Genomic DNA, 25,389 nt, shown 5'->3' with positions numbered 1-25,389 from the left:
TATACATATATATCTATATGTATATATCTGTATGTATATATATACATATATATACGTACACATATATATCTATACGTATATATTTGTATGTATATATACGTATAGATATATATGTGTACGTATATATATGTATACGTATATATATGTGTATATATGTAAAGAAAATATATAACACTGTATATTAAAAAATAATCATTAAAAAAGTAGTTCATTAGTTATAAAACTACAGTAAATGTTAATGTAACAAATTCCATTGATATTTCAAATATTGTAAAATGGTGTCTATTTATTGAATTCTTGTACTTTGTACTTTATGTCATATTTAATAATGGTAGATTAACTTAAAACTTTCTTTCTCTGAGGTATGACAGCCAAGCTACAAAGCATTTTATGAACATCTTTTATTTTTAGTTGGAATCTTTTTTGTTCCCCTTGTTTGCCATTTTTCCTACCCATGATATGGTATCATGAAAAAAATGTTAACTAAACAGAAAATTAGAGAAAGCAAAGCAAATAATTCAACATAAGTACTAATTTAAAATCAGGTCTTACTTAGTCATATTGATGTCAGACTGTAAAAAGTCCCTCAACTACTATTATGAACTTTATTTTTTTTAATTATTTTTTTAGTGGGGCGCCTGGGTGGCTCAGTCGGTTGGGCATCCGACTTCGGCTCAGGTCACGATCTCACCTCCCCCGTTCATGCTCTGTCTCTCTCTGTCCCAAAAATAAATAAACGTTAAAAAAAATTTTTTTTAATTATTTTTTTAGAAACTTAGAAGCTTATGCTTATACAAATGTTTGTATAAGCATATAAATACATTTCTATTATTGCATATGACATTTAGATTCCCAGTTTGATGTATTTGAAAGTAAATCAGTTGGGATCATTAATAATCATTACTTATATTACTAACCCTTTTTTATTTGATTATGTATCAGAGTAATGCTATCCTATGCGTTTGAAGAGACTATTCCAGCTCACCACCTAAGTATTGACATCTTAGACATCAGCAAAAATCTAAATGCTGTTGTAGGGAATGAAAAACTTCTCCTTTATCCTCTTAGGTTCAATGCCTGGGGGCAACAAATCGAACTGACAAAAGAGAGATTAACAGTAGAAAAGTTCTGGGGAGGCTGGGTGGCTCAGTTAGTTAAACGTCCAGCTCTTGATTTTGGCTCAGTCAGGTCAGGATCTCAGAGTTCGTGGGATGGAGTTCTGCTTTGGGCACTGTGCTGACAGCCTAGAGCCTGCTTGGGATTCTCTCTCTCTCCCTCTCTCTCTGCCCCTCCCCTGCGGGCTCTCTCAAAATAAATAAACTTAAAAAAAAAAAAGCAAAACAATACAACAGGTCTATTTCATATGCACACAGGAGGAGGGGCTCACAGCAGGTAATTGAAAACCCCAAAGAGGCAGTTTCACCCTATGGCTTCTATACCACTTGAACAAAGGATGATGAAGCGTGCTGAAGAGACCAGACCGAAGTGTTTTGGGCTTTAGAGGGGTTAGGGTGAGTTGTGGGAAGGGGACTGGGAAATGTTTAGTAAATAAGGGTTGTTTGGTAAGGTTTATTATGCAGACTCAAGTCACCTCAGATGATAAGAGTTGTTCCCCGAGTCATTGTGTTTTTCTCTCCCTGTTATCTCTTCCTTGTTGTAAAGCTATCCCCCCCCCCCCTTTACAAAGGGAAATTTATGCCCTGCCTTGAGTTGGAAAGGGGGCAGGCTAATTGTTTCTTCCATGCTCTGTTTCTTAATCGCCTTCAGTGCAAAATAATCCTTACCCTAAAATGGCATATTCTGAACCCCTTCACTATCTAGATAAGAGAGAAAAAGAATTAGTTTAAACTTGTTTTATTTGTGGGGCGCCTGGGTGGCGCAGTCGGTTGAGCGTCCGACTTCAGCCAGGTCACGATCTCGCGGTCCGTGAGTTCGAGCCCCACGTCGGGCTCTGGGCTGATGGCTCGGAGCCTGGAGCCTGTTTCCGATTCTGTGTCTCCCTCTCTCTCTGCCCCTCCCCCGTTCATGCTCTGTCTCTCTCTGTCCCAAAAATAAATAAACGTTGAAAAAACAAAAACAAAAACAAAAAACAACTTGTTTTATTTGATATTTCCATTATAGAAATGCAGACAAGGTGCAATGGGTTTGTCAGTTTTATTTTGGGCTTGTTGCATATTTTAACAGTAATATTAATCATCCTAAGGAAATTACCTAATTTCCTTTAATTCAGAAAATCCTTGAGTAAAGCAAAATAATTACTCAGCAATGTAAAACCTAATCATTTGTGTTACAAAGATGACTATTTAGGCAATCAGTGGAAGCTTATTGTGCATTTAACGTAGGACATAATCACTATTTGTCTTGGGTTGTAACACCATTGGATTGCTACACCATTTATGGCCACCAGTTCCTCAGCCACACCACTTTGTACTTGTTGAGAATTTTCATCCATGAGTAGGGTGTATTCAAGAACTTTCCTTTCATTTTACTTCATTCCCATAGGCTTGATAAAGAGCTTTTACCTTCAGCCAAAGATCTTACGATTTGAGGGACTCCATTGAGGGAATAGATCCTAATGTGTCCAAGACTCTAATATTAAATTACACAAAAGTTAATCTTGATTTCTGCTTTTTAAAGGTGATATCGGCTATATCAGCAATGCATGAATGCATTCTTTGTTTAAAAATTATATTACAGGGGTGCTAGGGTGGCTCAGTCGGTTGAGGATCTGACTCTTAATTTTGGGTCAGGTTTTGATCTCAGGGTCATGGGATCGAGCCTCATGTTGGGCTGTATGCGGAGCATGGAGCCTGGGTTAAGATTCTCTCTCTCTCTCCCCCTCTGCCCTTCTCCCCCACTTGTGCTCACTCTCTCTCCAATAGAAAAAATTTTAATGTATAAAAAAGAAATAAAAAATTATATTACAGATAATACTAAAACCTCTCTTTTGCCTTTCTAATGGACCTATCAGTTCATTTCCTCCCCAACCGTCCTGGAAGGAAACCACTGGAATTTGGTATATATTTTTCCACAACTCTATATATCTATGAACATATATTAAAGCGTTACATGTAAATGCGCTTTTCCTAAATGGTGTCATACTGTATAATTATTTCCTAACTTATGTTTGCATTCAATGGTTTGTCTTGGTGACTTCTTCATGTTAGTCCCTGTAGAGCTACACATTCCTCCAAGCTGTGCATTTACTATAAATCAGCTTACTTATTCCTCTATTGGTGTATGTTGGCATAAATATATTTATTTTCATTTTTAATTTTTTAGTAAAAATTTTAAAATGTCTGTAATTTAATTTTTTAATTTTTTCTTTTTGAGACAAAGAGAGAGGGCACAAGTGACCAAGGGGCAGAGAGAGAGAGAGAGAGGGATAGAATGAGAGAATCCCACAAGGGGCAGAGAGAGAAGGATGGAGAGAGAGAGATTGAAGCGGGGCTCACCTGGGGCTCGTGCTCACCTGACATGGGGCTGGAGCTCATCCAAAGCACGGCATGAGTTCACCCGACGTGGGACTCAAACTCATGAACTGTGAGATCACAACCTGAGCCAAAGTCAGTTGCTTAACAACTGAGCTACCCAGGTTCCCTATTTTTTTTTTTTATTTTTTTAAATTATTGAAGTGTAATTGACATAGAATGTCATTAGTTTCAGGTATACAACATGTTGATTCAACAAATCTGTAGGTTACTCGGTATTCACCACAATAAGTGTAGTCACCATCTGTCACCATACAACCTTACTACAATATTATTGACTACATTCCCTATTATCTCCATGACTTATTTTATAACCGAAGTTTGCACCTCTTTATCCCCTTTATCTATTTCACCCATCCCCTCCCTTTTGTTCCCCTCTGGCAACCATGAATTTGATCTCTGTATTTAAGAGTCTGTTCACTTTGTTTTTTAGATTCTGTTTATAAGTGAAATCATATAGTATTTGTCTTTGACTTACTTCACTTTGCATAATATCTCCATATTATTACAAATGGCAAGATCCCATCCTTTTTTATGGCTGAGTAATTATATATATGTGTGTGTAACTATGTGTATATATATATATATATATATATATATGAATATGCTTTAATTACATTTATATATATATTATACTATATAATTATTATACATAATTATATACATATGCTTTAATTATATATATATATGCTTTAATTTGCCACAAATACAAAATGCAAAATTTTGAGTTAGGTTGTGGACATTTGCATTTTCACAAATATCTTTTTTTTCTCTTCCCAAATAGGTTGAAAACAGACCAAAGTATTATGGAAGAGAGTGAGTATGGATTATGAGAAAACATTTTATAGATTGGAATATGTAAGAGAGGCAGGTAAATGGATGCTTTTAGTAAAAATCAAGATGAAGGAGGTATTCAAGTTTGAGTTAAATTGTTTTTTTCATTAGAAATAGAATTCTTCTAATTAGTGAAAATATGGAAAATAAAGATAAGTGTAGAGAAGAAAAGAGCATGGAAAAATGTATATATGGAATGATGTTAAAATACAGATGCAATTCATATAGATAAGTAATACTAGATGTGTATGAGGAAAATGTATATATTTGTGTGTGTATGTATATATTAAGTGTATCAATATATATTCACATATGTATGTACAGTGGGATGGGTGGCTTTTTGTAACACTTTTCTTTATTGTCCAGATTTTCTAAAAGTGAATTTATGCTGTGCAGAAATAACTAATGTTCACAATTTGAAATATTACCTTCTGAGGCTCTGTCTTCCTAATGGTTTTACAACAATTAGGTATTACAATTTTACAGCCTGATTTTTCCACTTAATATTAATAATGAGCATTTTTCTATTTTATGAAAAATGTAATAATTTTTGAAGTCCTACTAGTTTTTCTGAGTATGTATATAAAAAAGAGAAATATAGGCCTTTGGAAAGAAAAATAAAAATCACCTACAAATGAAGAACCCCATCATTCTTCAAATAAAATCATTTGTTTTTCAAGACTTACGATCGTATCAGATAAACGGTGATGTATATAGCAAATATTTTAAATTTTTTTCAAAATTCTGTCTAAGTTTCCAACGCTTTTGTGACTAGAACACAGACACATAAGTTGGGGGGAGCCACTGCTGGTTTTTCTAGTTGTACCATGATTTCGTCACTTTGCTCCTTCTAGCATTTAGTTTGCTTTTAAACCATATTATTAAAAATAACACCATCAGAAACAGCGCATAAAGCTCTTTCTGGGGTTGAAATTTTGGTTCAACTGCTATGAACAGTTTCATAGTTCTTTAAATGCCCTTGTTGTCAAGTTCTTTTCCAAAACTTGTGTCCTTTCATGAGATTTTCTTTTAAATTAATTGAGCTTTTAAAAACAAATAAATACTAACTTTTACCAATTTGATTAATTAATGTCATTTCAACGTAAAACAAAACGCCAGTATGCTAATCTAATGGAATGTGCAACCACCAGGGACAGGTTACCATCTTCTTGCCTCCAGCAGAGTCTGATGGACCTGGTTCTGAACGACTGAGGAATATATGGGAATAAGGAATTCCTGGAATCTCCTTTCAGACCTAGCTGCCCTGATTGTTATGATTTGAACATTTGTATCATGACCTGTTTTAAGACTTGAATTGAGAAAGACAGAACTGTTCCCCCGAGAAAGACTCCGGAAGCTCAGCACTTACCCGCTAGTATAGTTCCTAAATTATTAAGGTGCCGTTTCGGGGCCTCTTAAATGTATCATTCCATAATCAAATGACGTTTGTTTCTTTCATACCAGTAAAAACCGCGGTTTCACTTGAGCAGTCTCTCAGTTCACTTATCCTTGAATTACTGAAAGGATGTAATGTCCGTGTAAGTTCTCTGTAAATTGTAAGTCACCATACAGATACAAGGTGGTTTTTAGTTTTTAGTATTAATCAGCAGTCACCGCTAACATTTTCTTTCTTTGTCAGTGTTTCCTGTCCGAATACTACAAATGAATCCACTGCCTTTGTGTAAAGAATGTGTTATTTATGTTTTTTTCTTCGTGCTTTTTTTCCACGTTAATCAAAAACAGGGTTTTAGCAGGGAGCGAAAGCAAGTATTCCTGTTGTTTGCTTTTGGCTTGAGTATCCAGTGATGCAGATTATGCACATTATTGGGCAATCATGCCAATTAAGGGCAACCCAGGGTCCTGGCAGCTTGCCAACATAGACTGTGAGCCAAAATTCTGGAGCAGTGCCACTAGCGTGAAGGAAGGAAATGGGACACATTTCTGTATATTTTTTAGTACGTCCATATGGTCAGCTGGCTACATAAGAAGGAAATTGTCCTCTTGAGAGAGCTGGTTTGATCTTCCCTTAGATGGATGTGAATTTTGATTTCACAATTGTTAAATGGATTGGAGAACTACTTTGGTGCGGTTCTCGTTACCGCAGAGAAGCTGGCCAGGAGCCAGGCCCAGAGAAACACAAGCAGAGTTAAACCCAACTGCTCCCCTTCGATTATATGGCAGTACTTTGTCTAGGTGGACGGCTTTGTTTTATCTTGCTTTATTGAGAAAGGTGGAAAGCATTCAGTTTCTGAAATGACTTTTTTCTTAGGTTTCACGGCATGATCTCCCGAGAAGAAGCAGACCAGCTCTTGAGTGTGGCTGAGGGGAGTTACCTCATTCGCGAGAGCCAGCGTCAGCCAGGAACCTACACTTTGGCTTTAAGGTTGGTCATGGACCTGTAATTATAACTGTGCTTCATTTAAAACCCTCTTAATAGAGGGCTTTAAATTTTAAAAGCATCCAGCATGTAATTGAATTGGTTCTTGTTTTCTTGGGACCTAATTACCATTTTAATAGCTTTGAGACCCTTAAAAAATTCCTCATGAATGGTAGCACTCAGTAATTAAGAATTGAAAAACTTTTAAAGCATTTTTATTGTAGCTGCTTTCTTCTATTTCATCTTACCCATTCTCCCCCGTCTGTCCTGCTGTGTCAGCTCCCATCTATTTCTTGAATAAGGAAAGGAGCTAAGAAAAGATCTTTGTAACTCATAAAATTAAAGCCAATATCATTTCTCTTCCGATGGCTTTTGGCTGAAGCAGCTTTTCTTGAGAGCTCTTGGCTCTTTCCTGTCAACTAAACTTTGCCTCGTATTTTGGCTGTTCTTAGCTTATAGTACAGTGCCCAGAAACAAATATTTCCATTAACCCTGCAATAAAAACAGAACAGTAATACAGTAGCTTGCTTATCCATTGGGCTTACCTTATGTCATGCCTCGACCCTCATTTAATCTTCTCAGCAACTCTAGGATATATGTTCTGTCACTATCGCCACGTTGCAGATGAGGAAACTGAGGACCTAGTGATTGAATAACTTGGCCAAGGTCATACATTTAATAATTTGTGTAGCTGGTACGTGAACCCAAATAATCTGGCCTCAGAGTCTGTGTTCTTACTCATTCAACATTGCTGCCTCTCCAAAGGCCTGGAATATTTACCCGTTGTCTTTGTTCATTCATTCATCTATTCTTTCGAAAAGACTTAAAAGTAGAAACTTCCTAAGAAAAAGGTCAAAGACATGACAATTTCCTTTGGTAGCCACTAGGAGAGAACAGAAAGATGATGTTATTGCTGTAATCTGAGCGTGTCGAATGCTTTCTCCAATCAGTCATGGCTGTTTGAGCGAGCAGGGACTGCTCTTAATTTCATCCACAAGACTTAATCTTTCTGACAAGGAGAACAATATAATTCAGTACTTTTTCGTACTGAATTCTGGATTAATTGTGTACTTGCAGAATAAAGCTCATTGCATGCGTGGAAATCGGCTTTTTATGGCAAATTATAAAGTGTAAATCCCCCTTCAATCATTTAATTATATTGTTCTTCAGGTTTACATTGTGGCATACAGGGGGAAAAAATCTGGGCTGGGAATTCAGATAGTTATTTTATTACCACTAGATGAACTAAAGACTGATTTGGCATCAATCGTACAGAACTTCCTAAAGTCAGTTTTTCCCTCTTTCCACTCATAACATTTTGTGATTCTAGGATTCTGCAACACCTCGTTTCCAAATAGTCTGGTCATCTGTGTGTGTGTCTAGGGTAAACGAGTGTACATGTAAAGACTTACAGACCAGAATAACAAAGAAGGAAGGGTGGGGGTGAGGGGGGGACAGGTGTCTGCACAACACTCTTCTTCCTTTCCCCTTTATTGCCATCTGCCCTAAATCCCTTTGAGATCACATAGTAATTTACAGAACTGAATTTGAGCTCAGTCTTGCCTCATTGCCCGGTTCAGGTACTTTCCATTATGCCATTTTGCCACTCCTCTTCTAGCGTGGCTGTCACTCAGTTTTCACTGAAGGACATCAGTAAACACCCTAGGGTCAAGGGTTTGCTGTAGAGAAAAGTAGCACCCCAAGCCCTCAAGCTCTGCCTCTTTCCCGCCCTCTCACCCTCTCTCATGCTACTCCTGACTGTCATTTTTGAATCACTGTCCATCCACTCCAGCCCAGGAAATCCTAGAATAGAGAATAGAGGAGATTAGATTGTTGGGAATGTTTTTAACTCCTATGTCTTGGGGAAACCTGCAGCCTTCCTTTTGTTATTGAAAATGACCATAAAATTGTCACATGGAAAAGAAATAGTAATGAGTAAAAGCGGTGGTAGTGGGAGTAGGGAATTTGTGAGTACACATTGTGAGTAATTTATATGCTAAAATATGATCTTCCTTGCTTTGAGCTAGATGTACAGCAGGGAAGTGTTAAGGAGAATATGAAAATAAGTCGTATTGATGTATCTGATAGTCCCCGTTTCAACTGGTACTTCTCCCAATTCACATCAGCTTGTTTTGTTTTTAACGTAATGCACTATTTCTTCGGGAACCAGTTTTATAATTTACAGGCGTCAGCGTTCATTATGCTTTTACTGCGTTAACCGTGGGCCCTTAAGTTTGGAACACGTCCTTGAACGCAAGTTGCCCCATTGGCACCTCAACCTCATTGTGTCCAAAACTGAACTCACCAGTTTTACTCCCAAATATGCTGTAACATCTATATTCCCTTTGTTAGCTGATGACACTATGATTTAGTCAGTCCATAAGACTGAAACCAAGACATCACTTTTCTTTTTTCTCTTAGCTCTATTTTAAGATGTTTGTAGGCCCTGGCACTACTCCCTTTAGAGGCCCTCCCCTCACATCATAGCAAACGCTATATCCCATATCAGATATATATTTTTTTGGTGTTAAGATTGTTTAGGTTTTTTTATTTTTTTTTTTTAATTTTTTTTTTTTAACATTTATTTATTTTTGAGACAGAGAGAGACAGGGGAGGGGCAGAGAGAGAGGGAGACACAGAATCTGAAACGGGCTCCAGGCTCTGAGCTGTCAGCACAGAGCCCGACGCGGGGCTCGAACTCGCGGACTGTGAGATCATGACCTGAGCCGAAGTCGGATGCTCAACCAACTGAGCCACCCAGGCACCCCTGTTTAGGTTTTTTAAAAAAATTAATGCTTTTAAAATTAACTTTAATTTCGAGTTTACCTTTTGTATTTGGGAGCGCACCTTTTTTTTTTTTTTTTTTTTTTCCCCTTCGTATCCCATAGCTTTTCATAGACCGGAAAGCCCAAGGTACTGTGCCTGTATTATCTCATGGTTAAGAGGACTTTTCCTTCTTGCTCATCTCACACGGCCAAACCCAACAGTCTTTTATTTTTTCAGGTGTCTCAAATTTTACCCTTCTTTTTGATTTCAAGATTAGTGCAATAACTGCTTGGAAATCTCCCTCCCTCCAGCTTTGTTTCCTTGAATGTGTCTTACACAGTATCATTCATGACCAGTCTTAAAACCTGCTGCAGTAGTCAGCAAAGTTGTGGTGTCGAGTGGGGCACAAGCTTTCAAAGAACATACCTCCCTCCATCGCTGGCATCTCCCCACTACCGTGGAGCCTAATCCTTCACTGATGATCTTTGTGTAGAATGTGAGGTATTACATAGGGGGACTACGTATTGTGTGTGTGCTGTCACAATACCAGCGGAACATAATCAGAAAAGAGATTGCCAGTACACAGCGTGGGAGGTCTTCCGTAGTTAACATCTAACTTGCCTCTTGAGCAGCATCTTCTCCCACACCCCGTCCCAGCCTGAATTTCAGGCCAGGTTTGTCTGGCTTTTTGGCCTTTGCTCATGTTGACCCCTTGGTTCCATAAAAATGATCGTTGCTCAGTGAAAGTTTTTTATACACTGAAGGCGTACAGACAGGCATCCACGTGAAGGTAGAATGCTGGCCCAAGCACTAGATTATGTATCGTGAAGCATGAAGTATTTCAAAGTGACTTTGACTTTGGAGTTTTCTGTGTATTGATGTTGACGACGTTTAGATTAGTTACAGTTTTAATGATATATGGCAAGTGCCACTTATTAAAAAAAAAATCTAAGATAATTTAAGGAGTTTGATTTGGAAAACATTTGTACGATTTTCATAGTTTTAGAACTAATTGTGTTTTGTTTTTTGTTTTTTAATATTTATTTATTTTTGAGACAGGGAGAGGCAGCATGAACGGGGGAGGGGCAGAGAGAGAGGGAGACACAGAATCCAAAGCAGGCTCCAGGCTCTGAGCTGTCAGCACAGAGCCTGATGCGGGGCTCAAACTCACAGACGACGAGATCATGACCTGAGCCGAAGTCAGACACGTAACCGACTGAGCTACCCAGGCGCCCCAGAACTAATTCTTTAAAAACATACGTCATTATATAATTTTTTTTTACTAGAAGAAAAAAATTAGGTTTAGTGTTGTACATACAGAGTGATAAATGAAAAGGGATAGGACTAGCGCATGTTTTATATTGTCCTTTTTATTAAATGTAAACATATACAAATGAATACTTACAAGAAATATAAAAGTTATTAAATAACATGTTATTATAACTGTTACATGCTCAGCCTATATTTTGAGAAAAGCCATTGCCTTTGGAGTCTCCTTTGTACTGTATATGCCTCCCCTATTCCTTCCTTTCGCTTCCTGTCTCTCACACTAGCTAACTTACCCTGGTTATCATTCCCTACCTTTCTTTTAAAAAAAAAAAATTTTTTTTAATGTTTATTTTGAGAAAGAATGTGAGCGGGAGAGAGGTGGGGGTAGTGGGGTGGGGGAGGGGAGACACAGAATTCAAAGCAGCTCCCAGCTCCCAGCTGACTGACACGGGGCTCCAACTCATGAACCACGAGATCAGGACCTGAGCGGAAGTCGGACATTTAATTGACTGAGCCACCGAGGCGCCTCCCGCCCCCCGCTTCTCTTTAAAGGCTTATAATTTATGTTTGTATCCTTACATAATACATTGTTTAGATTTGCTCATTTTTGAACTTCAAGTAAATAGAAAACATAGTATGTATTCTTCAGTTTTTTTCACTCCACATTGTATTCCTGATATTTCTTCTTACTGTAGAATATGGCTATAATTCATTTATTTTTACTGCTATATAGCCACTAAATAAATACAGTATAATTTGTTTATCCATCCTGTTATCAGTGGACAGGTGGGTGGTTTCTAGTTTGGTGCTGTTAAAAACAGTCCTGCCATGTGTAATAATCTTGTAAATGTCTCCTGGTATGCATGAAGATTTTCTCTAGAATATTTACTTAGATGTAAAATTGCTACTTTCTCTTTATTAAATAATGACAGTTTTTTCCAAAGTAGTTGTGCTGATGTTTATTCCACAACACTGTATGAGAATTCCTGTTGTTTTCCTTTTTGTTTTCACTTAATACCGTCAGACGTTATGTGCGTCTGATGGTATCTGCTGGTTAATTTGAATGTCTCTGATTCCAAATGAGATTGAGAATCTCTTCATGTTTATTTACTATTCACATTTTCTTTTCTGTGAAATGTGCACTCAAACCCCCTGCCCTTTCTTCTTTTGGGCATTTTCCTGTTGACTCATGAAAGTCCATTTGTTCTGGATACTAATCATTGGGTTCTATATGAATTGAATTTGTCTCCTTCAAGTTTGTGACTTGTCCCTTATTTCTATTTATGGTGTTTTTAAGTTTTAATTTTACATAAAGTATATTATCCATTTACATTCAGCGTAATTACTGATATATTTTGGTTTAAATATTTATTTTCTATTTATTTTCTATTTAACTTAACTGTTTCATGTTTCTTTTTCTTTGTTGATTTATTAGATAAAAGAATTTTTTATTCCATTTTTTTTCTCCCTGTTAACTTGAACTATACATTATTTTACTGTTATTTTAATGGTTAAAAGATTAATGATTAAGATTAATGGTTAAACATGTGCCCTTGACTCGTTTATATTTAATATAAATGATGGCTTCTATCACTTTCCCGATACTGCCAGAAAATTAAGTCCCTCTAAATTCCATTTCCCTCCCTCCTACCTTTTGTCTTGTTACTTTTAGATATTTTATTTCTACATGTATCTTAAACCCTACCGTACCTTATTATTGTTTCAACAGAAAACATTTAGTCAGTATTTTTCCATATATACTCATATTTACCCCCTCATTGTTTTTCATTCTTTCCTGTAATTTTGTGTTTTCTTAGAATTACCTTCCTTTTGCTTGAAAAACTCTTTTAGTATTTCTCTAACTGTATGTTTATTCAGGATAAATTATTTTCTGACTTTTCTAAAATTATTTTGCTTTCTGAACGAAATTTCTGACTTTTATTTCTCTGAACTTTAGTTTGGACATTTTCTGTTGACCTTTCAGTTTACTAGTCCTGTATTCTGCTGTTTTTATCAGCTATTAAATCCATCCATTGAGTTCCTTGTTTCATATACTGTGCTACTTAGGTGCAGAATTTTCTTTCTTTCATTCTTCTTTTTTTAAGGTTCTAATTCTCAGATGAAATTTCCCATATTTTCCAGGATATTCTTGAGTAATGACTTATCAAAACAGTTGTTCGCTGCAAATAATGTAGAATTACATGAGTACTGCACCATGAATTCTTGGAAATAGTGAAATAAGAAGGTGAAAGACTAGTGCAGACTAATATAAGTGATCATATGAAATGATCTTTTAAATATTTGGTATCTGTTTTCTCATTGCCACTGCTGTACCTGCTGATAAGGGTGCAAACAATTTCTGTATGTAGGTCTAATCCCAACACATTCAAAACTAGTTTTTTCAACAGGTTTATCTGAAAATTACATATTTTTTATGGCATTGATGTGAATGCAAAAAGGTCTTTACTATCTCAACAAATTTATAAATAATATTGTGATCCCCAGTAGCTGTTTATCTTGTCTGCATTAAGTGTACAAGAGGTGAGCCGTTGCTCAACTCTAGGACCTTACTATTATTCTTCCTAAGCTATTCATTTAATGTGGGGCACACTCGCTTGGATTCCATCCAAGAATTTTCTTAGAAATATGAAAACACGTCTTTATATCAATGTTGTGCATTTAATATGGTGTCGGGATTAAAGTTATGCATTACATTGATTTATTGTGCTCTGTGATAACATTGGTTATCTTTGATATGAAATATCCCTTTTTCTCAGTGGCCTGATGTACTAAATTTGTTCATTTTTACTGACAAGAAATATATAATCTTACGTTTGTATTTTACTAAAACTAGAAAATAACGCTGGAAGAAGAAACATTTAAAATGCTAATTATAGGGGTGGTGGGATGGCCTCAGTTGGTTAAGTGGTGACTTCCGCTCAGGTCAGGATCTCGTGGTTTGTGAGTTTGAGCCCTGGATTGGGCTCTGCACTGACAGTGAGAAGCCTGCTTGGGATTCCCTCTCTCTTTCTCTCTCCCCCCACCGCCTTTCTCTCTGCCCTTCTCCCACTTGTGCTTTCTCTCTCAAAATAAACAAACTTAAAAAAATAAATAAAACACTAATGATCTAATCAGGAAACTGTTCAGGTAAAGTATAGGTTGAAAGAGAAGATGGTTAGAGGGAATAAGGAATTGAGATTTTAAAACATCTGTCACAAAATATGATTGCAATTCCCTATTCTCACTGTTGGAATTTTGGAAATAGCTGTAGTAGCTTAGACCTTGACAAACATGAGTTCCAGTTGCCTGGCCTTATTATATATATTTAACCTCTCTGAGCTTTAGTTTCCTATTTGTGAAGTGGGAATTATAATCCCGCACTGGGCTCTGTACTGACAGAGTGTAGAGCTTACTTTGGATTCTGTGTCTCATTCTCTCTCTGTCCCTCCCCCACTCGTGCTGTGTCTCTGTCTCTCAAAAATAAGTAAATGTGGGGCCCCTGGTGGCTCAGTCAGTTGAGTGTCCGACTTCGGCTCAGGTCATGATCTTGCAGTCTGTGAGTTCGAGCCCCGTATCGGGCTCTGTGCTGATGGCTCAGAGCCTGGAGCCTGCTTTGGATTCTGTGTCTCCCTCTCTCTCTGCTCCTCCTTGCTCATGCTCTGTCTCTCTCTGTCTCAAAAAAAAAAAAAAAAAAAAATTAGAAAAAAATAAGTAAATGTAAACAAAAATTCAAACTAGGTAAACTCTACTGGCTCAAACAATAAATTACTTAAGGAAATACCTCATATAATGAGAAATTTAGAAATGCAATAACATGGATGATCAGTATCCCAGTGATGTTATCAAGGACTTATTATCTTTTTGTTTTTATTCATGGCCACTCACAACATCAGCTCCAATCTCAGGCTGGCTTTCCTTGTGGTCAAAAGGTGGTTGTCAGGGCATTTAGAGTTGTATGCCTCCTTATTTATGCCTGGCAGGGGAGGACAGGGGAACTTCATTTTTCTCAGGTAGTATGCATCCTTCCTTTAAGGTTGACCAGACCTCTCCAGGTTTCCCTTTTCCATCCCTGAGCCAATAATAGTATGCAGGGAAATGCTGTACCAATTGCTTGTCTAACCACATGGTTCTAGAGCTGGGAGATAGGGTCAGTCTCTTCTTCAAGATAAGGCTGGAGAGGAAGTCTGGATGACCAAACAAAATCTGGTTTTCTTTTCTTGTTTTATTTTATTTTATTAAAAAATTTTTTTCTTAATGTTTATTCATTTTTGAGAGAGCGACTGAGCATGAGTGGGGGAAGGGCAGAGAGAGAAAGGGAGGCACAGGATCTGAAGCAGGCTCCAGGCTCTGACCTGTCAGCAGAGAACCCAACGCGGGGCTTGAACTCACAAACTGTGAGATCACAACTTGAGCCAAAGTTGGATGCCCAATGGACTGAGCCACCCAGGTGCCCCTCTTTTCTTGTATTAAAAGAAGGAAGAAGGTGGAGTGGGGAGAGAAAATGGATACCAGTTACATAATAGGACATAATAGGTATTCATTAAAGTAGTTTCCTTGTTAGAAAGTGAAGATCATTCTATGATATAGTTCTTCAAATCTTTCCATCCTGATCAGTCTCTTATTAAAGTAGTATATCCAATTTTAGCTTTGGTAAATAGTAAGAAAATATGGTATTAGCTCCAAAGAAAGTTTTATATGAGGCCAGGCACCAGAGTTTTGTAAATTCTGTTATAATGATGTTCTGTTGGCTATACTGTTTTCAAAATTAAAAATATATATATTTTCCAAACTGACTTTAAAATCAGTATTTTAAAGGTGATTGGAAAACCTAATTATGTTAATATATAATTTTAGCACAGTGAAATCCATCATACTTTGACTAATATATACCTTAAAATATTTATCCCTGGTGTGTCACAGATGTATCAAGGCCTTTTGTTAGGGGCGTGGTCTTCATTGTTAAATGGGGGAATTAAAATAATCCTTCAGATAACTGGATATTCAAAAACAGTAGCATTTTTTGAGTTTCTGTATTCTGCCAGTGCTATTTACATGGGTCAAGAAGGAAGACATTTAAGTTGGCTCTTAAAGGTAGACTAGAAGTTTGCCAGGTAGAAGAATGGGATGTGACGAAAAACAAGCATTTGGGGGAAGATCAGCCAAGGAAGTAATATATAGAACAGCGTGGAACATTTGGTGTATGGCAGGTTGCTAGGGCTTGGGGGTGCAGGAAGTTTGAGCAAGAAGTGTGCCAGGGAAGCCTGGTATTTCATGCTTAAGAATTTGGACTTTATCTGAAAGAAATGGGAGTCACTGAAGACTTTTAATAGAAGAGGGTGATGATTATATTTGTAATTTGGAAGGATCATTGTGAGAGCAATAAGAATAACGAGTGGAAAGTGTGGTGGGACCTAAGTTTTCCCAGAATCATTTCGGTAATTAATTTAGTAAGCATTTTTCCTTTGGCTACTGAAAACTGACCTTTGAAAGGGTTTCTAGAGGGGCGCCTGGCGGGCTCAGTCAGTGGAGTGTGCATCTTGTGATCTCAGGGTTGTGAGTTCAAGCCCCACATTGGGTGTGGAGCCTACTTAAAATAAAAACAAAAAACCAAAATAAAAGGGTTTCTAGATATCTTATAGATTTTTGAAAGGCTTGTTTTGAGGAGAAATGTTAACTACAGATTTGGCATCTCCAAAGACATTTCTTTTGAGTCTGACTCATTTTAGCTTCTCTAAATTGGGAGAAGAGCGAGATGACGTATGTGCAAGAGTCTTGATAATCCCCAAATTCTGTATCTGGATATTCTAGAGAATGCTTTATACCCACAGTTCTTGCACTTTCCTGTTAGTTCTGTGCTGACCATTAAGATAAGAATTATTTAGAAAAACTTTTGATAATGGGGAACAAATGAGAATTTAAAAACTGAGAAAGCCATTATAACTATGTTTGAACATACGTATTGTATTTTCTTTGAAAAACATTTTATCTGATAAATATTGAAATATGGATTCATCTATGTTAATCTGAAAAATGAAATTCATTTTTCGTATATGTATGATATTACACTGCTTAAGTAAAATTGTGTATCTGTTAGGTATAAATGTAAGCAGAGAGATGTGTGAACCCTTCTGGGGTGCCTGGGCGGCTCAGTCAGTTAAGCATCCGACTCTTGATTTCGGCTCAGGTCATGATCCATCCCAGAGTCATTGGTCAAGCCTCTGTGTTGAGCATGGAGCCTGCTTAAGATTCTCTCTCTTTCTCTCTCCCTCTCTCTCTCTCTCAAATTAAGTAAATAAATATAAAAAAATAAAACAACCTTTTTGAGTTGCCTGATTTTGTTTTTACAATGCATGTAGATCCCTTTTACAGTCACACACACAAAATTCAGTAGTGTTACTTTCATTTTGGGAAAAATCGGAGATATTAGTTGCAACCTTGGGTCAAAATGGAAGGTAATGAGTCCCAAATCTCTGAAGGTTTCACTCTCAGTGGAATGTGTCAGCTTATTTAAATAATTGGTCAGGAGAGGAATTGGTCAGCTTTGGGGGTAAGAGGGAAATTCTAGAAGATGGGGTCTGTGGAACAGGGGAATCTTGGCCAACACTGACAGCACTCTACTATGGCGATCACTTTGAGGAACCATGTGAGTGTCTTGCCATTAAACATAATCAACTGGATTTCTTTCTTACAGTGCTTCTCAGAGCCTGTGAGTATTGCTTAAGAACTAGATTGCATTTCCCAAATTCATTTGGTTATGAGACCCTCTTCTTGAAATCTCTCTGTGGAACACACTTTGAGAAATATTCCAGTAAATATTTGATTCACTCAGTTTCTCTTGTTTTGGACTCCACGCTCACCAAGCACTCTGATTAAATGGCTTTTCAAGTGATCTGTCTACAGGGAGAGAAAACTTTAAATACATAGTTTCAGTATTAAGAGCCTTTGATATATTTCTCATTTTCAGTTAACAAATTACAATTAAAAGCTGAGAGTAGAGGAGGTAAAAAGAAGGGGAAAAAATCTACCAGGTTTCTTCTGTTTGGTGAGTTCAGATTGACACCCACCCCATTTTTTTCTCTTTTTCATACCCCTTTTGGATAAATGAACCTAAATGACTTCTTGCTAAAGTATTAAGCTGATAGAGAAAAAAAGTTCAGGGCTAATTGACTCACTGATTTGTTTTCTTCCTGTTTTCTGGTTGTTGTTGTCATTGTTGTTGTTGTTTTCCTGGACCGAGAAAGATTTACCTCCTGTCCAGAGAGTGTCCTGAAACTTCTACCTATAGCAACCAAGGAGTTTCTATGTATTACAGATTGCAACTCCCCGCCCCCCCCCCGCAATTTTATTTACAGACGTGGCCTTTGCATGTTCTTACATCTTACTCTTTTTTTAAAACCATTTAAAAATTATATTAACACACCAGTTCACCCATTTAGGGTGTACAATTCAGTGTGTTTTACTGCATTCACAAAGTTACGCAACGTAGTCAGTTTTAGAACCTTTAATCACCCTAAAAAGAAACTCCATATCCATTTGTAGTCACTTCTCCCTTATTCTGAACCTTTCTAGCCTCAGGGAACCATTGGCCTACTTTTGTCTCTATAGATATATACATCCCGGGTATTTCATAAATAATACTTTTTTGTGTGTGAATGGCTTCTTCCCTTAGCATGTTTTCAAGGTTGTCTGTGTTGTCACATGTGTCACCACTTTATTCCTTTTTATTAACCTAATATTGGAAGAATATTCCAATGCATGGATATATACCACATTTTGTTTCTCTGCTTAACAGTTGATGGACATTGGAGTTGTTTCCACTTTTGGGCTATTAAGAATAACATTGTTGGGGCACCTGGGTGGCTCAGCCAGTTAAGTGTCTGACTTCGGCTCGGGTCATGAGCTCACGGTTCGTGAGTTTGAGCCCCGCGTGGGGCTCTGTGCTGACAGCTCGGAGCCTGGAGCCTGCTTTGGATTCTGTCCGTCTGTCTGTCTCTCTCAAAAATAAGTAAAACATTAAAAAAAAAAAAAAAGAATAACATTGTTGTAAATAATGCCAGTATGAATAATGCTGGGTATAGGTTTTTGTGTAGATACATACATTTTCATTTCTCTTGGGTACATACCTAGGAGTGAAATTGCTAGATCACATTGTGGCCCTGTGTTTAACATTTTAAGAACCTGCCAAATTTTTTCCCAAAGTAGTTTTACCGTTTTACAATCCCACCCGTGGTGTATGAGGGTTCCAGTGTTCCACTCCTTTCCAACGCTGGTTATTATGTCTTTGATTTAAACAGGAGGTATGACATCCTAATGGGTGTAAAGGGGTGCCACATCGTGGTTTTGATTTGTACCTTACTCTTGAATGGTACTTCATTTCTCATATTTTTCTGCTCGGTATGGTTTTTATTCACTGGTATACGGCTTATTCAAGCTTTAGTTCCCATCTCAAAAATACGCATACATTGCAGTGGATTTAAAACCGAAGGTAGAGAAATCAAAAAAGCTGATTTCAAGATATTTTTGGGTTTTGTATTCTTCAGGCACAACATAAGGCAAATTCCACTGAGCATTTCATTTAGGGTGGAGTTGAATTTCAAGTACAGTTTGGGGCTTATTGACAGGAACTTTGATATGAGAGAGAGAACTCTGATTGCTTTCTTTGTAAAAGGAAACTGGAATCTGATTTATGTATCTGCTTTAAGGTGCGCTAGAAAACCTACCAGGTTCTCTTAATTTAAGATCTGTTCCTTGGTAACCACATACAGTCCCAGAATGTGTTGATAATGCGCCTCCTTTCCTGTGAATGATTTGGCATATATAAATATCTTTTTAATGGATTAACAGTGTTACAAATATATTAAGAGTTAACATTTACTAACTATTTCCTGTGTCAGGCAGGCACTATGGTAAATGCTTTATGTGCATTATCTTTTAACATTTTCTATTACTCTTTCATATTTTTTATGTTTATTTATTTTTGAGAGAGAGAGAGAGAGAGAGAATGTGAGTGGAGGAGGGGCAGAGAGAGAGGGAGACACAGAATCTGAAGCAGGCTCCAGGCTCCGAGCTGTCAGCACAGAGCCCGATGCGGTGCTTGAGTCCACGAACCAGGAGATCATGACCTCAGCCGAGACACTTAACCGACTGAGCCACTCAGGCACTCCTAATACTTTTTCATACCATGGCACCCGATGAAAATTATGGTGTTCCATGGTACACTGAAGTAAATGTACCATATTTACCTTACTGTGGCCAGATGTGACCAACCCAAGGGCCTCAGCCGCATCATACCTTTCTGGCCTCTGAAAAGGCTGGACTTTTTTTTTTTTTGTAATGTTTATTTGTTTTTGAGACAGAGAGGGACAGAGCGCAAGTGGGGAGGGGGCAGAGAGAGAGGGAGACAGAATCTGAAGCAGGCTCCAGGCTCCGAGCTGTCCTCACAGAGCCCGACTTGGGGTTTGAACTCACAAACCAAGAGATCTTGACCTGAGCTGAAGTTAGACCTTAACCAACTGAGCCATCCAGGCGCCCCAGGGCTGGACATTTTTGATATAACCTGCAACCTCTATTAATGGCATACAGGTTGAAAAACTCAGTTTTATCTATGAAATAAGCCCATGTGGTAGATAGTATATTTTCTGAATTTTACAGATAAAGAAACCAAGGCTTATCTTGCTAAAGAACAAAAAGCTAAGAAATAGAGGATATAACTTGTTAAAAACAGCATCCAAAATGACAGTAAACCATGCAGCACTTTCTCTAAGCTGACAAAGGGTGTGGCATAAAACTAAACTCTTAGCTTTTGAATTAATGAATTTTTAATAAACATTTTTTTAAGGACATTTCTTTTTTTTAATGTTTATTATTTTGAGAGAGAGAGAGAGCAGGGGAGGGGCAGACAGAGAGGGAGACACAGAATCTGAAGCAGGCTCCAGGCTCTGAGCCACCAGCACAGAACCCAGTGTGGGGCTTGAACTCACAAATCTAGAGATCATGACCTGAGCCAAAGTCAGATGCTTAACTGACTGAGCCATCCAGGTGCCCCTTTAATAAAGACTTTTAAGTGAACACATTGCCTTTTTTTATAAAGCCTACCAACCTTGTTTAAAGCCTTTTAGGATAAGACTTATTCTAATCCTCAAGGGTTAAGTTTTCACCACGACACCCCCCTCAAAAAAAGAAAAAAGAAAAACCAAATTAAGTATATATAAAGTTTAATTACTTAGGCTAAAATTTTAATATAAAATCATTTGGTCATCATTTGTGCTTATAAAAATAATCTTGTAATGAGCTTGGATAAAGAAAAATGGCAAGTTATCTATTAAAATAATACCTATTTGCATTTATGTAATTTGTTACATCTATTATGATTATGAAACCAATACATGGATGTGGTTAAAAAAATTTTTTTAAGTAAGAGAAATTTATACCGTGGTAAATTACATTACTTTCCCAGCACATTCTTCTGGTTCCACTTCTTAGAGATTATGTCATTCACAATTAGTTGTCTATCCTTCCAGAAATTCGTCATGCATAAAATATACATGTTTTTCTGATAGGTATACATTATATTTTATGATATTTTACATATGCATATATTTTTATGTGAAAAAAAGTACTGTATTTTATTTTAAGTGATCATGATTAGGGAGTGCTAACCATAGCCGTAAAGATCATATCGAGTCTTTGCAGAGGCCTGCTGTCTTGTCTGTCCAGTGAAAAAGTTGTGTAATAAACAGTTAATGTCTCACAAAAGCCATCACTACCTTGTTTATTTAGTTTTAGCTGATGGTTGGTAATTTAAGAACATGTTGGGCTAGAGTTCGTGAATTTAGCTTCAGTTCCTATGATGAGGGTTGATGATTGGTGATAAAATGGACCAGATGACAAAATGGGGCTCTTCTGTATCATGTGCGATTGTGATTTATTTTGGCTTTGGGTTTGGAATGCTGCTAAGATTCTGTTGAGGAAGAAATTCCTGTGAGAATGTGTTTTTATCTTTACAAAGATGAAGATTTAGCATGAAGAAACTATTACTACTGTGTTAGAAAATGATAAAATTCGTTGAAGTAAAAAATGTAATTTGCTGGTGATTGAAAAAACCAGTAACTCTTAATTGAATCTCAGAGCATTAGGTTGACTCTTAAAAGTGAACTCAGCCAGAGTTTCTGATTAAAGTCAGAGAATTACAGTAGATACTGGCAAAGGGGCTTTCACATTTTTTAAATATGAAAATTGGTTGAAAGCTTTTTTTCATGTATAGGAAGAAAGATCAAAAGGAACCGGGGAAAGATTATGCTGCTGGTAGGCGTTGACGTGTAATGTACTATGTGTTCTTTTGATCTGATAGCTCATGATAGGTTTAGTTGGTTACCATGGTTTCATTTCATTTCCCGCAAACCTTGTGCTATTTGGAATAAGTGGAAAATAATGTTCTGCAGAATAATTTTTCAAAAATGTTTTCCTGCTTCTCTTAGTTAAGATTATGATCGCTTTTTGGAAATTTTCTGGATATAAGAGTAGGTGATAAATCACATGACAACAATAGAATTTAGAAGTCTTACCAGATCAGAAAATTGATACTGATGATAGGATAATTTACTTAAACATGTAATACCATGTTATCAGGGCCATGAGCTTTTAAAAAAATATTCTAGTTTATATGAAGTAACTTCAGGTCAAATATGCTTTAATAAAACAAACTATAGAAAATAATTGATAGGACCCAGTAAGGAGTGGCTAGTTTAAAGCATTCCTTACTTGAAAAAAGTAGATGGGGTGCCTGGGTGGCTCTTGGTTTTGGTTCAGGTCATGGTCTCAGGGTTCATGAGATTCTTGGGATTCTCTCTCTTCCTTCTCTCTCTGTCCCCCACCCCTCAACTCATGCATGCACTCACTTGCACACACACTCTCTCTCAAATAAATAAACTTAAAGAAAAAGGTAGATGTGTTCCTAAAAATGGGCTGCAAATTGAACCATATTGTAAATGCACAAGAGAACTAGCTGTTTAGACATTTGTTTTTTCCTAACACGTATACAATACAGAAAACATTAAAAATGTAGAAAAGCAAAAAATAACCTTTTAATTTCAGTACCCAAAGATAATCACTGTTAAAAGTTGTGGTGTATGAAATTCTGGTACTTTCCAGGGTTTCATAAATCATAAAATAATCATATAATTGTTATATGATTTATATAATGACTGAATGGTTTCATGTCAAGTACACTATTTCATGGTATATTTCTTCAGTTAGCGGTACATCGGGAACATTTTCCATGTCAATAAGTACACAGTAAGTTTGCTATTTGAATTAATTTTTCATAAGGTAAAGTTTCACCCCCTGGTTTTTTATTTTCACTTATTATATTTACTTATTTAAATTTGGGTCCGTCATAAACTTTTTTTTATTAATGTGCACTATAGAAAATACGTAAAATGCGTAAAAGTAGGAAAAGAAAAATATTACCTTTATAGTCTCGCTGCCCCCCAAATAAATAGTATTTTTATCCTTTTTCAGAAGTATTTTTTGTTGTTGCTTTGTTTCCGAAAAGTTGTTCTGATACTCTTCTGGGTGGTGGGGATACAAGGATGAACACAACAAATAAGATCCCTGGCCTTGTGGAGCTTATCAGGTAGTGAGAGGATTCAGTTTAATGCAGTTGGCTCACAAATGTATAGTTAAAACCGGAGGTGAGTGCTGTGGAGGGCAAGTGCAGGGTGCTGTGACTGTATGAAGAATCTGATCTAAGTCCGTGGAATTGCAGTCACGGAAGGCCCTTCTGAGAAGGCAAGCCTGATGTGAGAGCTGAAGGCTATGTTCAAATGAACTAAGGTAAAAGAGCAGGAGGGTGGGGAGAGAAAGACGGGGCAGAAGGAGTCTCCTGTGGCTCTGTGGCAAGGAGAGCAGAGAGGGAGCTTCGAGAGTGAAGGCATGAGGCTGCCTGATCTGCTTCCTCTCCGCCATATTAAGGAGTTTGCTCTTTATCCCGAGAGTCGTGGGGAACTGGACCAAGTTTTAAGCTGGGCTGTCATATGGCCCAAGTTTGAATTTCTTTTTGGATTCAGTAGGAAAAACAGCCAAAGGGGATCACTAGTTCAGGCAACACAAGCAAGTTACTTGTTATATTTTCTCTTTGTGACCTGTTCATTGCCCTATTAATTCTTTAATATATTATGCATGCAAACATTTATTGTATTTATTGTGTGTGCTTTCTCTATTTTTCTTGCTTTGTAAACATTTTTTAAAGTTTATTTATTTATTTATTTATTTATTTAGAGAGAGAGAGAGAAAAAGAGTCAAAGAGACAGGGAGAGAGAGAATCCCAAGCAAGCTCCACACTATCAGCCTGTAGCCTGACACGGGGCTCAGTTGCACGAACCATGTGATTATGACCTGAACTGAAATCAGAGTGAGATGGCTAACTGACCGAGCCACCCAGGCTCCCCTTTCTTGGTTCTGACACGAAATTATTTTAATTGTACATGGTCATATTTTCAGTGAATCTTTTTCTTAATGACTTACTCTACTTTTTTTTTAGTGGAAAGTACTAACTCTATAAGGTATTTGATAGTTACACTGGTTCTCTTCTGGATTTTATGGTATATTTTATACATTTAACTTTTTAATTGCCCACTAACTTATTTTGATATCAATGAGGTACATGTTTCCCAAACTGTATTCTAGCTAATACTTTCTTTAAGATATGAATAAGTCAGAGAAGTAAGGTAAAATAAATTCAGAAATTGGTGTATACTATATCCCTGCCTAGAAGATTTTAAGGTTCTGAGAAGTCTTACAGTAAAGCAAAACATATGCATACAAAACAATAGTTTATTCAGCTTTTTGTATTTTCCTAATTTTTGACCACAAATAGCACTTATTGACGTCTCAGAATACCATAGATAATTCTAAGTAAATTTATTTGCTAATTGTGGTTCAAATTCTGAGTAGTACTTTCTTTCGTGGTTGTTGGGGATTATTCTGAACATCATACTGACTATGGTACTATGGAGCTTCACAAGCTTCTCAAAATTGAATTTATTTTAATATCCTTTTTTTTAATGTTTATTTTATTTTTGAGAAAGAGAGAGACAGAGCATGAGCAGGAGAGGGGCAGAGAGAGAGGAAGACACAGAATCTGAAGCAGGCTCCAGGCTCTGAGCTCTCAGCACAGAGCTCAACACGGGGCTTGAACTCGTGAATCTCGAGATCATGATCTGAGTTAAAGCCAGACATATAACTGACCGAGCCACCCAGGTGGCTGAATTTATTTTAACTATCCTTACCTTGAATTTATTATTTTAACTATCCTTAAACCTTAGTCAGAAAGACATGGTTAGTCATGTAAATCAGGTACTGGTTTTTTTTCTGTAAAGGATCCAATAGTAAATATTAAAGTCTTTACAGGTCAGTTGAGAGTATTTTGTTATGTAGATACTTATTTAGCCATTTAAAAATGTAGCCATTTAAAAATATAAAAATATAAAATCCATTTTTAGCTTATTAGCCACGCAAAAACACATAAGAGCCTGGATTTGGCCAGTGAGCTATATTGCTGGCCCCTGATGTAGACTGCTCTCTGTATTATCGTCACTACATTTGGCCAATTTTTGGCCTCCTTGTGCATTCTAGAGTTGACACATACTGGGT

The 25,389-nt window shown here is 37.0% G+C and overlaps 1 protein-coding gene across 2 annotated transcripts in view; it reads left to right on the top strand.

The window, feature by feature from the left end:
* CHN1 (chimerin 1) overlaps positions 1-25,389 on the top strand; it is a 206,988-nt gene that overhangs the window by 68,581 nt on the left and 113,018 nt on the right. Inside the window, exons 4-5 of one of the 2 annotated variants that reach the window (XM_040475436.1) lie at positions 4,276-4,307; positions 6,595-6,708. In XM_040475436.1, coding sequence (XP_040331370.1) covers positions 4,276-4,307; positions 6,595-6,708 — 146 coding nt within the window. Of the gene's footprint in view, positions 1-4,275; positions 4,308-6,372; positions 6,519-6,594; positions 6,709-25,389 lie in introns of those variants that run through there. The other variant, XM_040475437.1, reaches the window with a different exon arrangement.

This window comes from Herpailurus yagouaroundi, unplaced genomic scaffold (assembly GCF_014898765.1).
Source record: "Herpailurus yagouaroundi ecotype Mexico unplaced genomic scaffold, PumYag 140, whole genome shotgun sequence".
Lineage (NCBI taxonomy): Eukaryota > Metazoa > Chordata > Mammalia > Carnivora > Felidae > Herpailurus > Herpailurus yagouaroundi.
This window is presented reverse-complemented; position numbering and strand designations above follow the sequence as displayed.